The sequence below is a fragment of the Pangasianodon hypophthalmus genome, chromosome 13 (genome assembly GCF_027358585.1).
Source record: "Pangasianodon hypophthalmus isolate fPanHyp1 chromosome 13, fPanHyp1.pri, whole genome shotgun sequence".
Classification (NCBI taxonomy): Eukaryota; Metazoa; Chordata; class Actinopteri; order Siluriformes; family Pangasiidae; genus Pangasianodon; species Pangasianodon hypophthalmus.
In genome coordinates, this window is record NC_069722.1 from 1,651,718 (window position 1) to 1,665,763 (window position 14,046).

Genomic DNA, 14,046 nt, shown 5'->3' on the forward strand with positions numbered 1-14,046 from the left:
TTTGCTTACTTGTGTGTGTGTGTGTGTGTGTGTGCGTGTGCAGTAATTTCCACTTGGTGAAGCTATAGTGTGCGATGGTTCAGTCTAAACCAATCTGGCAACCCAGAGGAGGAGCACAACTGTATTATGATCCAAAAAGCAAGAAGACGCCTGAACAGCTGAGAGAGAGAGAGAGAAGAGAGAGAGACAGAAAGAGAGAGAGAGAGAGAATAAGTGAGAGAGAGGGAGCAAGGGAGCGAGGGAGGGAAGAGAGAACGAGCCACCTCATCAAACACTGACAGAGAGGAGAGAGAGAGAGTGTGAGAGAGAGAGAGAAAGAGAGAGAGAAGGAGGAGGAGAGCGAGAGAGCGGTGAAGAAGGACACAGCAGGAGAACCAGAGGCTGAACTTTTGTGAAACTTTTTCACAAAGAAACCCAAAAGCTTGAGGTACGTCTCTTTTCCTCTCTTTATATATTTACATACTCTATAATAATATAGAATCTATAATGTATAATATACAATATATTTCCCTCCAGCTAAACTCTCTTCACCCCCCACCACCACCCAGCGTCCTCTGTTAGTCAGACGGCGTGTTAATGTACGATCCGCGCTCTATTTCTAGCCCATGCATTCATAAGCTGCTATATATTTCCTAGGGGTGTGTTAGTGTGTGTGTGTGTGTGTGTGTGTGTGTGTGTGTGGGGGTGACTGAGGGGGTGCCTAAGCTCAGTCGAGTCCAAACCCACAGGTTTTAAAGGGAACACATTCCCATTAAACTCTTGATCCCTAATAAGACTATATAATCACAAGTTTTTGCATTATATACACAGTATTAAAATACACACTTGGATCTAAAATAGGAATGATGTAATAAATTCACAGTATAAAAAGATCCTGTCCATTTTCAGAACAGCTCAATGTGCAACATTTAATTATTTGGTTATAGTATTTTAAAAAACAACTGTAAAGCAGACTTGGGAAGTTCTCAGCCTTCAGCAGTTTAGCAAAATCATGTGTTAAAAAAAGCATTATGGCGTCATTATCGTTATCGGTATGGCATAGATTTGTAATCTTAACGTAAATCAGAATTCTTGAAGCTTTATAAAATGGGCCGGAAGTGTAGAGGCAGGATCCAGTCATCGCATCTATCCATAAACAAAGCAGAGAAGGGGGAGTGGGAAGACAGGAAGAGAGGGTCAAAGGTCATGCATAAGACGGTGCATGGGAAAGCGGATGAGAAAAAAAAATTGACAGAATATCAGGAGTTTTGTTCAGAGAGAGAGGGAGATGAAAAACAGGACACGTGTTCCAGACGCAGGAGAAAGAGAAAAAAACTCCAGAGGGAAAGCTAAAAGATTTATGAGCTGCGTAACCACGAAAAAGTGAAAATGAGTCCAAGTGCATCATGTAATACGAGACAGAGAGGAGAGAGAGAGAGAGAGAGAGAGTCATGGTAATGGACCATTAGGAAAACACTAATTTCATCATTGGCACACAAGAGAGAGAGAGAGAGAGAGAGAGACAGAGAGAGAGAGAGAGAGAGTAAAGATGAGACAGCACTTATCTTTTTCAAGGGGTTTAAAGGCGTGGAGAAGCATCATGTCCTTCATGAGTGCCAATATTTTTGAGAACAGCACTGTTGAATTTTTGTGTGATTAGAAGTGTCAGTATGGTTATCATGCAGAAATCAGCGAACGCTCGACATAAACGGATAAAACAAAATCGTTCATATGGTGAAATTTACTTAAAGTCAGGAGATGTTTATTTAACGTTTATGAAATGAGTCTCCAGTGTCAGAGATAAAGAGAGGCTGGGGAGGGAACGACTGTTTAAAGCTGCTATAACCTAAGTGCGAACATGTTTCATGGATGAGTCACATTGTTAATTGTAACTATAAAAGGATAAAAAGTACAAAGTGTCATTCTGTAGTAAAAAAGGAATAGAAACATATTTGTTTGATTTATTTAGCAGAGAGAATTCCTGCCACTTGACATAAGACATTAAAAGTAAGCCGGTATTTGCTAGCAGAAAATGAAAAACAGTGAAGACACTCAAATGAGTGATAGAGAGGAGATAAAGGAAGAGAAAGAGAGAGAGCGAGAGAGAGAGAGAGAGAGACTTGCTAATAGATCGTTAGACTGTAACTTTAAGCTAACATGGAAAACAGAGACGAGATACAGGCTACAAGCCATTAACTCTAACCTTATTAGAGAGAGAGAGAGAGAGAGAGAGAGAGAGAGAGAATTTTAGGTTAGCATAAGGTTTTGTGAACGTTACGATTCTAACTTTTGGTTTTCAGGAATCTCTGAGAACATTTGTCGATTTTTCTGCTTTGAAACATTCTTATATCATTGCTGAATTTTTGACTGTAGTAACATATTCATAGGCATTATGAAGCGTTTTACAGACGAGAGAGAGAGAGAAAGAGAGAAGAATTAAAAGAAGATGAAGCATTATTCTCTCCGTTATCATCTGCACCAGAGACAGGAAGTATCAGTTTCTACATTTTTAACATCCCAAGTAAAGGAGGCTAATTTGCGTGTGCAGTCTGATAAATTGCGTGCGCCGTTATCGCCGTATCGCAGGTGATTTATAAAGAATTCTTGCGTAAGTGACGTCACACGCAAGGTAAAGAGAGGGAACAGTGTTTGCACGAGTGTTTTTTGTGCAATAACGGTTACATACAGTCATTTAGCTGAAGCTTTTATTTACAATGTGTCTCACTAAATGTGCAAACGATTAAAGGCGCGATGCTCCGAAAGATCCCGCAGGATCTCTTCTCTAGATCTGTAGAAAAGCTCAGATCCCAGAGAGACTCCTGGAGGAGTAAAACTGAACCTGAAACTTGTTTCACATCAGCTGCGTTAGATTGTGATGTTAAATCTAAATCTAACGCAGCTGATGATATCAATCATTTAACTTCAGGTACACCTTTTCATTTAAATGAGTTAAACATTTTACTTTAAAAGATGTTACTTGTTAATTTCAGCATCCAAAAGTTTGAAAAATTTACAATATCTTTCAGATATTTTTCTGAAGTTTCCTTTCTTAAAAATGCCACAGAGATTTAATTTCCTATTAAAAGAGCTCATAGTTTATGTACAATATCCTTTTCAGGAATATTATGTATCTTAGAACGTGACAAAAAGCATGAATATGAATTTCAGATATTTGAATTATTTATATCACTTTAAAAATCTTTTTTTCTGTGGTGTATTTAATAAATGTGCATTTTTGCTAGTTTTTTTTTCTTTCTTTTGAACATGCTAGGAGAATGATTCGCCTTTACAAACAGAACATATTTTGGGCTACAGTTACATTTTTAGAAAAATCTGAATCCTAAATATGAAAGTTCAAATTTCAGAAATACAGATTTGTTTGTAAATTAGGTCAGAAGTAAAAAATCTGTGATTCTTAGACACTTTCAGAACATTTTTTTAAAAAATGTTTTACTTAAATAGTGAGTTTTCCACACTGATGTTAAACACACGATACACAGAGTAACTATTCAGGTAGCGATCTTGCTAGTTAGGCCACGCTAGTTAGTGTGCTGGTGATTGTTAGCTAGCTAACAGCTAAGTTAGCTGCTTAATAGGAATTGAGCTAATTTAGTAAAACATTAAAACTTTGTATTTTTGAGATTTGTATTTAGGGTTCAGATTTTTTTTAAACCTCAAAGCTGTAAACATTCATTTGGATTGATGTGTTTTTAAAAGTAAATTTCAGCCACAGCAACTTTTGTCTTCTTCCATTTATTTTGTCTACTTATTTCATTTATTTCATGATCAGTATTTTCTTCTTTTTTCAGAGCGTTGTTTTTCTTTTATTTTTTTCCTTGCATATTTTTCAAATTTGTTACAGTGAACTGACTTCATATGAAAGGATGAGTTCCTCTCAAGGTTTCTTCCTCATATCATCTCGGGGAGTTTTTCCTCGCCACCGCCGCCACTGGCTCGCTCATTAGGGATAAATTCACAGTGATAAATTCAAATATTTACAATATATTTTTGTGAATCCATTTATTTCTGTAAAGCTGCTTTGTGACAATGTCCATTGTTAAAAGTGCTATACAAATAAAATTGAACTGAATTGAATTGAAAGAACAGTAGATTAATAATACTAGACTACAGATCTTGCTGTTAACAAATAATCTATTATTGTAAATTTTTGTTTTATTGTAAATGAATTTTACGCCAAGTGAACATGCTATTCCAGACAAAAAAACATGATGTGCAGTAATTTAGAAGAAAGTCAGCATGTAAACTTTTCTTTAAAAACACCTGCTTTATAACTAAAACAGATGAACAGCCGGTGTTTTTTTTCCTCCCAGTGTGCTCGCTGCTTGGCGTAAAACCACGAATATATACACAAAACAAACCCACCCAGAAGTGGACCTCGTGTCCTCATTGCTATTTACAGCCACGTTTGACATGGAGCCAAACTCTCACGGGCTGTAGTGAACATGTAGTGTGTGAAGTTTGATATTCAGCCACAGAACAAATGTGGAAAAATGATGCAGATTACAGAGGAGTGCAGTGATGTAGTGCTTTATTACGTTGTGAGTAAAAGTCAGAAGTATTAGGTATTAAACCGTACCCCTCACATTCCATTCACATTCACTTCTCTGTAAAGTGACTCATTTTACAGAGTGAAAAGTGAATCACTTTCACTTTTCGAAAGTCTTAGGAGCATGTCACGGTCATGTTTAACCATCCAGAGGAAATATCTACCACCTGTTAAAGCCTACGAGGAGCTCCAGCGATCTGCAGCTTTATTCCATGGTTCATTTTTTTTAAAATTCATACACGTGGTAGAGAAAAGGACAAGCTGATAATAAATTTCTGCATTTCTTACTAATTGAAAGGAAAAATCCACCCTGAACAAGTCGCACATCAATATTTATAATTGACCTGTGATTTTCAGTGATGTCAGCACTTTTTATAATAAACTTTATACTTTTATACTATATGAAGTATATGTTAAACTACCTACTGATTGTGTGTAATGTTTATTTTATAAGGGTTATACATTTTCACTAAGTTTATCAGTGGGTGCCAATAATTTTGGAGGGATTCAGAGAAATGAGCAGAAAAACAACAGCTGAGTTTTTCCTCCTGGTCTTGTGATAGTATGCAGTTATTGCATTTGTACCATAATATGCCTCGAGGTATGTGGGCTTGTCAATGGGGCGTGTGTGTGTGTGTGTGTGTGTGTGTGTCTGCCATCCACATGTGTTTTTGGAGCTCTGCGTGTTCTCTCTCTGTCTCATTCTGTCTCTCTCTCTGTCTCTCATTCTCTCTCTCTCTCTCTCTCTCTCTCTTTTGCTCTAGCATGTGCTGCTCACAGTGAACTTTCACCTCTGTTTATTTTGGGATAGCTCGGGTTTCCACACCGGGGATTGTGGGTAGGGGGAGTGTGGATTCCTGTGTGTGTGTGTGTGTGTGTGTGCGGTAAAAAGATCTCTCGCCTAGCGTGATAAAAATTCATCACAGACTCACATGCGATTTTTTTGTCTACATGACAGGAAACATACATTTGCATATGATTTGCATACTCTGCTGTGATTGGTCCATGATTGCAATCAATCAATATACAGAGCAACTCAAAGACTTTCCTCGACTTACCTGCCAAATATTATTCTCAATCGCTCTAAACTTGTGAGATGCCTGTCTCAAGAGAAATGACTTGATCTTGTGTTTATTTAAAAAAAAAAAAAACAATGTATGATGAACGTATGTATTCGTTAATATTTGGAAGAATTTGAAGAAATTAATTCGTTGCAAACAGATTGAAACAAAAATAACTGAAGGAGTAGAGCATGTACAAAACTAATAGCTGAAAAATAGAAATTATGATGTTTATGATGTTTATGATGTTTAAGCTTTATGAAAGGAGTCTCCAGTGTCAGAGGTAAAGCTGTAAGTTGAAGTTTTCCCATATCTTCAGGACTGAGGAGTTTACGCTTCTTTGCAGTTTCTCGGTGACACGATGCAACAAGCTGCGTTTTTTTTGTCTCATTAACTTCAAGAGAGAGAAGAAAGAGAGGCTGGTGAGGGAACGACTGTTTATAGCTGCTATAACATAAGTGAGAACAGGAATTAACTTGTTTCCACAAGATTCAATGTAACTATAAACAGATGAAAAGTAGGACGAGTTGTTCTTTAATAAATAAAAAACTTTGTTGTAATCGTTGGCAAGTTGCTGTGCTGTAAAAGGAAATAAACCACTTGAAGTTGTGCTGTTTTGGGAAAATAATCAACTGCAGGCTGGTAACAGTAATGGTGTAAAAGCACAGTGGAGTGTTTGTGAGCTGTGTGTCTGTGTTCGTGGCTGCACTCCGTCTGCTCCAGTCCATAAACACTGCTTTAAACAAAATAAAGCTTGTAAACGACACCACACGCTTCTGGCAAGCTGCACACACACACACACACACACACAAACACACACACACACACACACACACACACACACACATGTCCAGATTTTCCTTCCTCGCTCACAGAATTAGACCAAACACGAGCTCTGAGTCAAACAGTATGTTTCATATAAACTCTTTTTTTCTCCACAAATTAAATGCATATTTTTATTTTCTCTTTTTTTTTAAAATAAAAAATGATCTAAAGTAATGCTTTATAAACACCCACAATAACAGCCATGAATATAATCAGCATTATTTCCATAGCACTCTTTAGTTTAAGTTTAAAACCTCATACAGATTTACATAAATGATTACAAGGTCAAAAAATATTTATGATAAAGCGCATTAAATATTCATCACTAATAAATTAATATTAACTTATGGGAATTAATTAAAATTAAAATCGTCACAAATCTATTAAGTAAAATATGGCCCAGGACTAAAAATAGACTAAAAGTTAAACAAGTATGTTTTTAATCTGGATTTAAAAACACCTTAAAAATAATGAATAAAATAAACAATAACAAATAAAAATATTATCTTTGAATCTAGATTTAATTGCACTTAATTAATTAATCAAATAAAATACTAATAAATGCCAGTGTATTATTATTTTTTTAAAATCTTGGTTAAAAAATCATTAGTATACAATAAATAAAATTAAATAAAATAAGTACATTTAAAAGGTATGTTTTTAATCTAGATTTAATGATCAATAAAATAAAATACAAATAAAGTCCAACTTTCCAGTTTGAGTTCATTGACATGTCGTATTTGTGACTGTCTCATAAAATGAACAAAAATATAATTACAAGAAAATTATTTAACCAGATGGAGCATGAAAGGAAAAAAGTGTTTTTCTAGAACTGATGTGTAGCGATGAACAGCAATGTGCTAGCTCTGTAAAGGAAATAAAAATGAAATGACATGGAGCCACAAACAGGCTTATAACAGGCTTATAACAGGCTTATAACAGGCTTACAGCTTAATAATAACTATATATAAACAATACAATTTATGACATCAGTGAGGGAGTGCGCTTCCTAACATCATCAGAGGTTGATCAGGGATGAATCAGGGATGAAGTCTGAGCAGATTTTATTTTTCTTCCTGCCATGACGAATGTAAAGGGGATCTGAGTTGTTTTCCGAGGCTCTGATTTGAAGAGGCGTCTGGATGAGACTTTTAAATCAGGAACTCCACTTTGTTTTTCCTGTTTCAGGACTCAGGATGTCGTCTGTCCATCAGGAGAACGGCCCAGAAGACGCCGGCCACCAGAGCTTCTGGATGGTGAGAGCTACACTGCAGTCATGACGCTCTTATAAAAATACCTGCTACATCAGTACGACTGATAACATCACCACCACAGAAAATACTCGCTTCTGATTGGCCGGCAGCTCTCCCCTAGTGTCGAGAGATGGGATCATATTTGCAGATTTATACAGAAAAGCAAAATGTCACCATGACAACAAGAATAAATAACAGCTATTTCTGTTCCAGTATTCTGTTTGTTAACACTTTCACAAATAAATGACTAATTTCAATGAAATTTCTTAATAAAAAAGATAAAAATTCTTAATAAAAAAAGAAAAAGATTTTCTATTCAAACTAAACTATGAACAAAAGTACTAAAATTATTCACATTTAAATGTTTAAATGAGTTTTTTAAATTTATATTTTTTAATAATATGATATCAGGCATTCTCTGTGCTCTGATTGGATAATTTTGTGTCCTCTGTGCTGTGATTGGATAATTTTACGTCCTCTGTGCTGTGATTGGATAATTTTACGTCCTCTGTGCTCTGATTGGATAATTTTACGTCCTCTGTGCTGTGATTGGATAATTTTACGTCCTCTGTGCTGTGATTGGATAATTTTACGTCCTCTGTGCTCTGATTGGATAATTTTACGTCCTCTGTGCTCTGCTTGATCAATTCATTTTGCCTTGAATAGTTGCTTTTCTCTCCCTTTGAGCTCTGATTGGATAATTCTGTGTCCTCTGTGCTCTGATTGGATAATTCTGTGTCCTCTGTGCTCTGATTGGATAATTTTGTTTCCTCTGTGCTGTGATTGGATAATTTTGTGGCTTCTGTGCTCTGATCGGATAATTTTACGTCCTCTGTGCTCTGCTTGATCAATTCATTTTGCCTTGAATAGTTGCTTTTCTCTCCCTTTGAGCTCTGATTGGCTGTTTTGTGATGTCTGTATCATGATTGGATACTTACTTGTTTTCTGTGCTCTAATTGGATGCCTCATTATGTCTTTTTTTATTGGACACATGTTTCCTTAATGCTGTAAAAATGTCCTGCCCTCTGAGCTCTAATTGGACCTTTTTTGTGTCGTCCGTGTTCTAATTACAGATTTGTCCAGTTGAAATGTTTGCTTGTGCTTTGATTAGATGCTTTGCGTCGTCTGTGTTCTGATTATATTTCTGCGCTTCCATTGGACGCTTTTGTGTCGTCTGTGTGCTGATTGGACGCTTTTATTCCCACAGCACTGTATTCAGTCTCTCTTCATTTCTTTCTCTTTAAACTCCCTAAACACACAACCTCGAAAACATTCAAATCTGTGCTTTAAACAGAGCTGCTCCGGCAGTAAAGAAGATGTTTATGTTCCCAAAAGAACCATCGTATTAACATGATTATAGTTTCGAGCTCGTAGTAAGCGACACAGACACCACCGTCAGAGTTTTATGAGTCTTCTGGGAGACGTTTTAAGCTTTTCTGCTGCCAAGATGTTTCTCAGGGTGAAAGTTTTTGTGTATTAGGAGCGTCTTAATCAAAAGCTGTGAAACCTGAAAGCTCTTCAGTGGATTTTCTGCTTTAACACACCAGATTTAATCCTTTCCAATGTCCACACTTATGGACAGTCAGTTTAAGACTGCTTTTGGAAAAATATAAATCGTAAATCACCTTTAAATCATTTGAGACCGTCACTGCAATTTATCCTGAATCATTATTCTGCTTTCTGTTTCTCTTCAGACTATTTGGCAGTCTCAATGCAGCAGGTGTCTCTCGTATATCTTCGTATATAACTTTCAGCACAAAATTAAAAATTAAGTGAAAAAATATATTTTTGTGCCAGATTCCAACAAACATCTTAGTTTTTTAAAAATTATTTATTTAAATAAATTAAATTCTGTCATTTATTATTTAAAGATTTTTTTAACCACAGAAATCAGCTTCATCATGCAACAGTTCTAAACTGCGTAACTTTTGTATATCAAGAATATTGTTCAAAAAATTATATTTTCTGTAATTTTCTATATTTTGCTAGTGACTGAATGCTAATGATTTTTGTTTATAGACATTGTAAGAGTTCTTTTTTGTTTGTTTTTTTGTTTTTAATTTCAGGTCTATCCTTTTTTTCTCACAGACATGAACAATCCATTTACTTTTTAATTCAAATAAAATGTATTTTTAAAAAAATCATATGACATGCAATTTTAAGTTTTGAAATAATTTATGCATGAAAGGTTTAATGAATTAACTCATTACCAGTGACTTTATGAGTTAATTTGCTTCACTAAAGGAGTGAAAATGGAGCAGAGATAAAAATATTCTCCATGTTTTCACTCCTTTAGTGCCAAGACAGTCAAGATTTTGGCTAATCAGTTAGCTTATATTCAAGTCTAAAAACATACTACATTCCATGTTTCTTTTTTCATATTGGATTATATTAGTTGTATTATAATCAGAATGATGGAGTAAACACAAGTTTGTAGTGCTGGTGTTTTTGAGTTTCAAACAACACGCATTTAAAGATGTCGAAAGTGAATATTAGCTAGCTAGCTAAGTATGATGCGCTTTCTTCAGTTTTATTAACAGACAGATGGGATTGATGGAACAGCAGAAGATTTAAGGGAGATCTAAGAGTCTAAACATTCACAGTTTCGGAAAAAAGATAGACATAATGTCCTGTTTGTTCATATTTGCAAACCTCATAAAACAGACCAGTGTTATTACATCACGAAATATAAGAACCAATCAGCTTCCAATATGCAAATGCAGCCCAAATGCTGGGTTATTTAAAACAGAATTATATTGTTTTATAACAGAAAGTTTTAGGAAATATATGTGTATATGTGTATATTTTCTGCCATGTATTTTACACATATTGTTCAACAAATAATATAATATAAATAACATCTATTCACCAGCCTTTCCTTTTTCTATCTCTTGAAGTTAATAAGAAAAAAACGCAGCTCGTCATATTACCTAGAAACGCAAAGAAGCGTAAACTCCTCTGTCCTGAAGATGTCAGAAAACCTAAAGTTACAGTTTCACCTCTGACAAAAGCGCTGACACTGGAGACTCCTTCCATAAACGTTACATAAACATCTCCTTACTTTAAGAACACTTCACCCTATCAACAATTAAAAAAAAAAAATCTGTTTATGTGAAGCGTCTGCGAATGACCTGCTACTATAGAAACAATAACAATCAGAAGTATCAGAACAAGCGCATTAATTATAAATAAACCTGTGATTTGCAGCTGCACTACTGTCAGAGCTGCTGTTATAGAAAATTAATCAACTCCTTCTGACCAATCAGAATTGAGAATTCATCAGCGCTTTCCAAATCTCCAGCAGTTTAAAATTATATTTACAGTATATTTATATATTATGCAATATATTTTAATATAAGTGAAAAAAAAATTCTAGATAGATAGACAATACTTCAAGGCAATGTGTTATTAGAATAGAAAAATATAACAATTAAACTTTTTTCTTTAGCACTTACATATGCAGATAGATAGATAGATAGATAGATAGATTTATAGAATATTATTTATTTATTTGTTTTTTATGTTTTTTTTAGTTTCTTAAACATATTTTTTTATGATTTGCCACACCGAATCATTTTAAAATGATCATGAAAACAGGTTTTGGGTGACTTACCTTTTTTTTTTCTTTCTTTCTTATTCTACTCTCTACGTTTTGTTTGGTATTCAGTGACTAACACTGAAACTGATTCTAATTCAGATCAGGTCTCGGACATTTTCCTGAAAGCCTCTGTCTCTCTCAGCGTTTCTGGCTTCGGCTGCTGGGTTGGAAGTGGATTGTGTACAGAAATCTCCTGCGTGTCCCTGCTGGGCTTCCGTAGCTCCGTAGCTCCTGTCTCAGCTCACAGCAAGCCCCATGAGGTGTTTTGCGTTCTTCTCACCTCGTGTTGTTGGTGCGTTTGGTGGTTGATGCTGTGTGACACATCGGAGTGCTTCTGTGTGTTATCGTGCAAGCGGGCTGCTCTGATTGGCTGGCGAGCGATGCTCTGGTGGTCTTGGCCCACTGCACAGATTCCTCAGCTGTTTTCATTTTCTCCAGGACTGAGGAGAAGAGAGACGGACAAACCACAGTGGACTCGGAGAGGGAGAGAGAGGGAGAGGGGTGGGGGGATGAGAATGAATCAGAACTATGAGGACACGGGATAGTGGAGATGAAAGGAAAAGTGTGTGTGAGAGAGAGAGACAGATAGAGAAAGAGAGAAAATAGGAAGACAGGTAGTGATGCTGGAAGATAAGAGGTAAGACAGATAAAGACAGACGCCAGGAAAAAGGCGAGCACATTCCAGAGTCCACATCAACAAACAGGATGTCGGCTGTGGAAATGTTATTACACGCTCTCTATTCCCTCACTCTTCCCTTTCTTTCCCTCATTCAAACTCCCTTTATTTCTTAAAGGAACAGGTCCCCTCCCAGTGTCCCCTCTACAGCAGAAGTGTCCGGTCTTATCCGGAAAGGGCCAGTGTGGGTGCGGGTTTTCATTCCAACCAAACAGAAGCCACACCTGAGGCAAAGCCAAGATCAGCTGATGAAACAGGTGGAATCATGTGTGGCTCCTGTTTAATTGGAATGAAACCCTGCACTGTTCTACAGAATAGGACGCCCCTGCTCTACAGTATAGGACGCCCCTGCTCTACAGTGTAGGACGCCCCTGCTCTACAGTGTAGGACGCCCCTGCTCTACAGGGTAGGACGCCCCTGCTCTACAGTGTAGGACACCCCTGCTTGTATACCATAGAGCACGGGCGTCCTATACTGTAGAGCAGGGGCGTCGTATATTGTAGAGCAGGGGCGTCGTATACTGTAGAAGAGGGGCTTCCTATACTGTAGAAGAGGGGCTTCCTATACTGTAGAGCAGGGGCGTCCTATACTGTAGAGCAGGGGCGTCCTACACTGTAGAACAGGGGCGTCCTACCCTGTAGAGCAGGGGCGTCCTATACTGTAGAACAGGGGCGTCCTATACTGTAGAACAGGGGTGTCCTATACTGTAGAGCAGGGGCGTCCTATACTGTAGAGCAGGGGCGTCCTACACTGTAGAGCAGGGGCGTCCTACACTGTAGAACAGGGGCGTCCTATACTGTAGAGCAGGGGCGTCCTACACTGTAGAGCAGGGGCGTCCTATACTGTAGAGCAGGGGCGTCCTACACTGTAGAGCAGGGGCGTCCTATACTGTAGAGCAGGGGCGTCCTTCTCTGTAGAACAGGGGCGTCCTATACTGTAGAGCAGGGGCGTCCTACACTGTAGATCAGGGGCGTCCTACACTGTAGAACAGGGGCGTCCTATACTGTAGAGCAGGGGCGTCCTTCACTGTAGAGCAGGGGCGTCCTATACTGTAGAGCAGGGGCGTCTTATACTGTAGAGCAGGGGCGTCCTACACTGTAGAGCAGGGGCGTCCTATACTGTAGAGCAGGGGCGTCCTACACTGTAGAACAGGGGCGTCCTACCCTGTAGAGCAGGGGCGTCCTATAATGTAGAGCAGGGGCGTCCTATACTGTAGAGCAGGGGCGTCCTACACTGTAGAACAGGGGCGTCCTATACTGTAGAGCAGGGGCGTCCTTCACTGTAGAACAGGGGCGTCCTATACTGTAGAGCAGGGGCGTCCTTCACTGTAGAACAGGGGCGTCCTATACTGTAGAGCAGGGGCGTCCTACACTGTAGATCAGGGGCGTCCTACACTGTAGAACAGGGGCGTCCTATACTGTAGAGCAGGGGCGTCCTTCACTGTAGAGCAGGGGCGTCCTATGCTGTAGAGCAGGGGCGTCTTATACTGTAGAGCAGGGGCGTCCTACACTGTAGAGCAGGGGCATCCTATACTGTAGAGCAGGGGCGTCCTACACTGTAGAACAGGGGCGTCCTACACTGTAGAGCAGGGGCGTCCTATACTGTAGAGCAGGGGCGTCCTACACTGTAGAACAGGGGCGTCCTATACTGTAGAGCAGGGGCGTCCTACACTGTAGATCAGGGGCGTCCTACAGTGTAGAACAGGGGCGTCCTATACTGTAGAACAGGGGTGTCCTATACTGTAGAGCAGGGGCGTCCTATACTGTAGAGCAGGGGCGTCCTATACTGTAGAGCAGGGGCGTCCTTCACTGTAGAACAGGGGCGTCCTATACTGTAGAACAGGGGCGTCCTATACTGTAGAGAAGAGGCGTCCTACACTGTAGAACAGGGGCGTCCTACACTGTAGAGCAGGGGCGTCCTATACTGTAGAGCAGGGGTGTACTATACTGTAGAGCAGGGGCGTCCTATACTGTAGAGCAGGGGCGTCCTACACTGTAGAGCAGGGGCGTCCTATACTGTAGAGCAGGGGCGTCCTACACTGTAGAACAGGGGCGTCCTATACTGTAGAGCAGGGGCGTCCTTCACTG

The 14,046-nt window shown here is 38.7% G+C and overlaps 1 protein-coding gene across 1 annotated transcript in view; it reads left to right on the forward strand.

Annotated features, from left to right (window-relative positions):
• Positions 1–192: 192 nt before the first annotated feature.
• si:ch211-51c14.1 (protein kinase C and casein kinase substrate in neurons protein 2) overlaps positions 193–14,046 on the forward strand; it is a 27,286-nt gene continuing 13,432 nt past the window's right edge. Inside the window, exons 1-2 of the mRNA XM_026917182.3 lie at positions 193–427; positions 7,621–7,688. Coding sequence (XP_026772983.1) covers positions 7,629–7,688 — 60 coding nt within the window. The 5' untranslated portion in view covers positions 193–427; positions 7,621–7,628. The remainder of the gene's footprint in view (positions 428–7,620; positions 7,689–14,046) is intronic.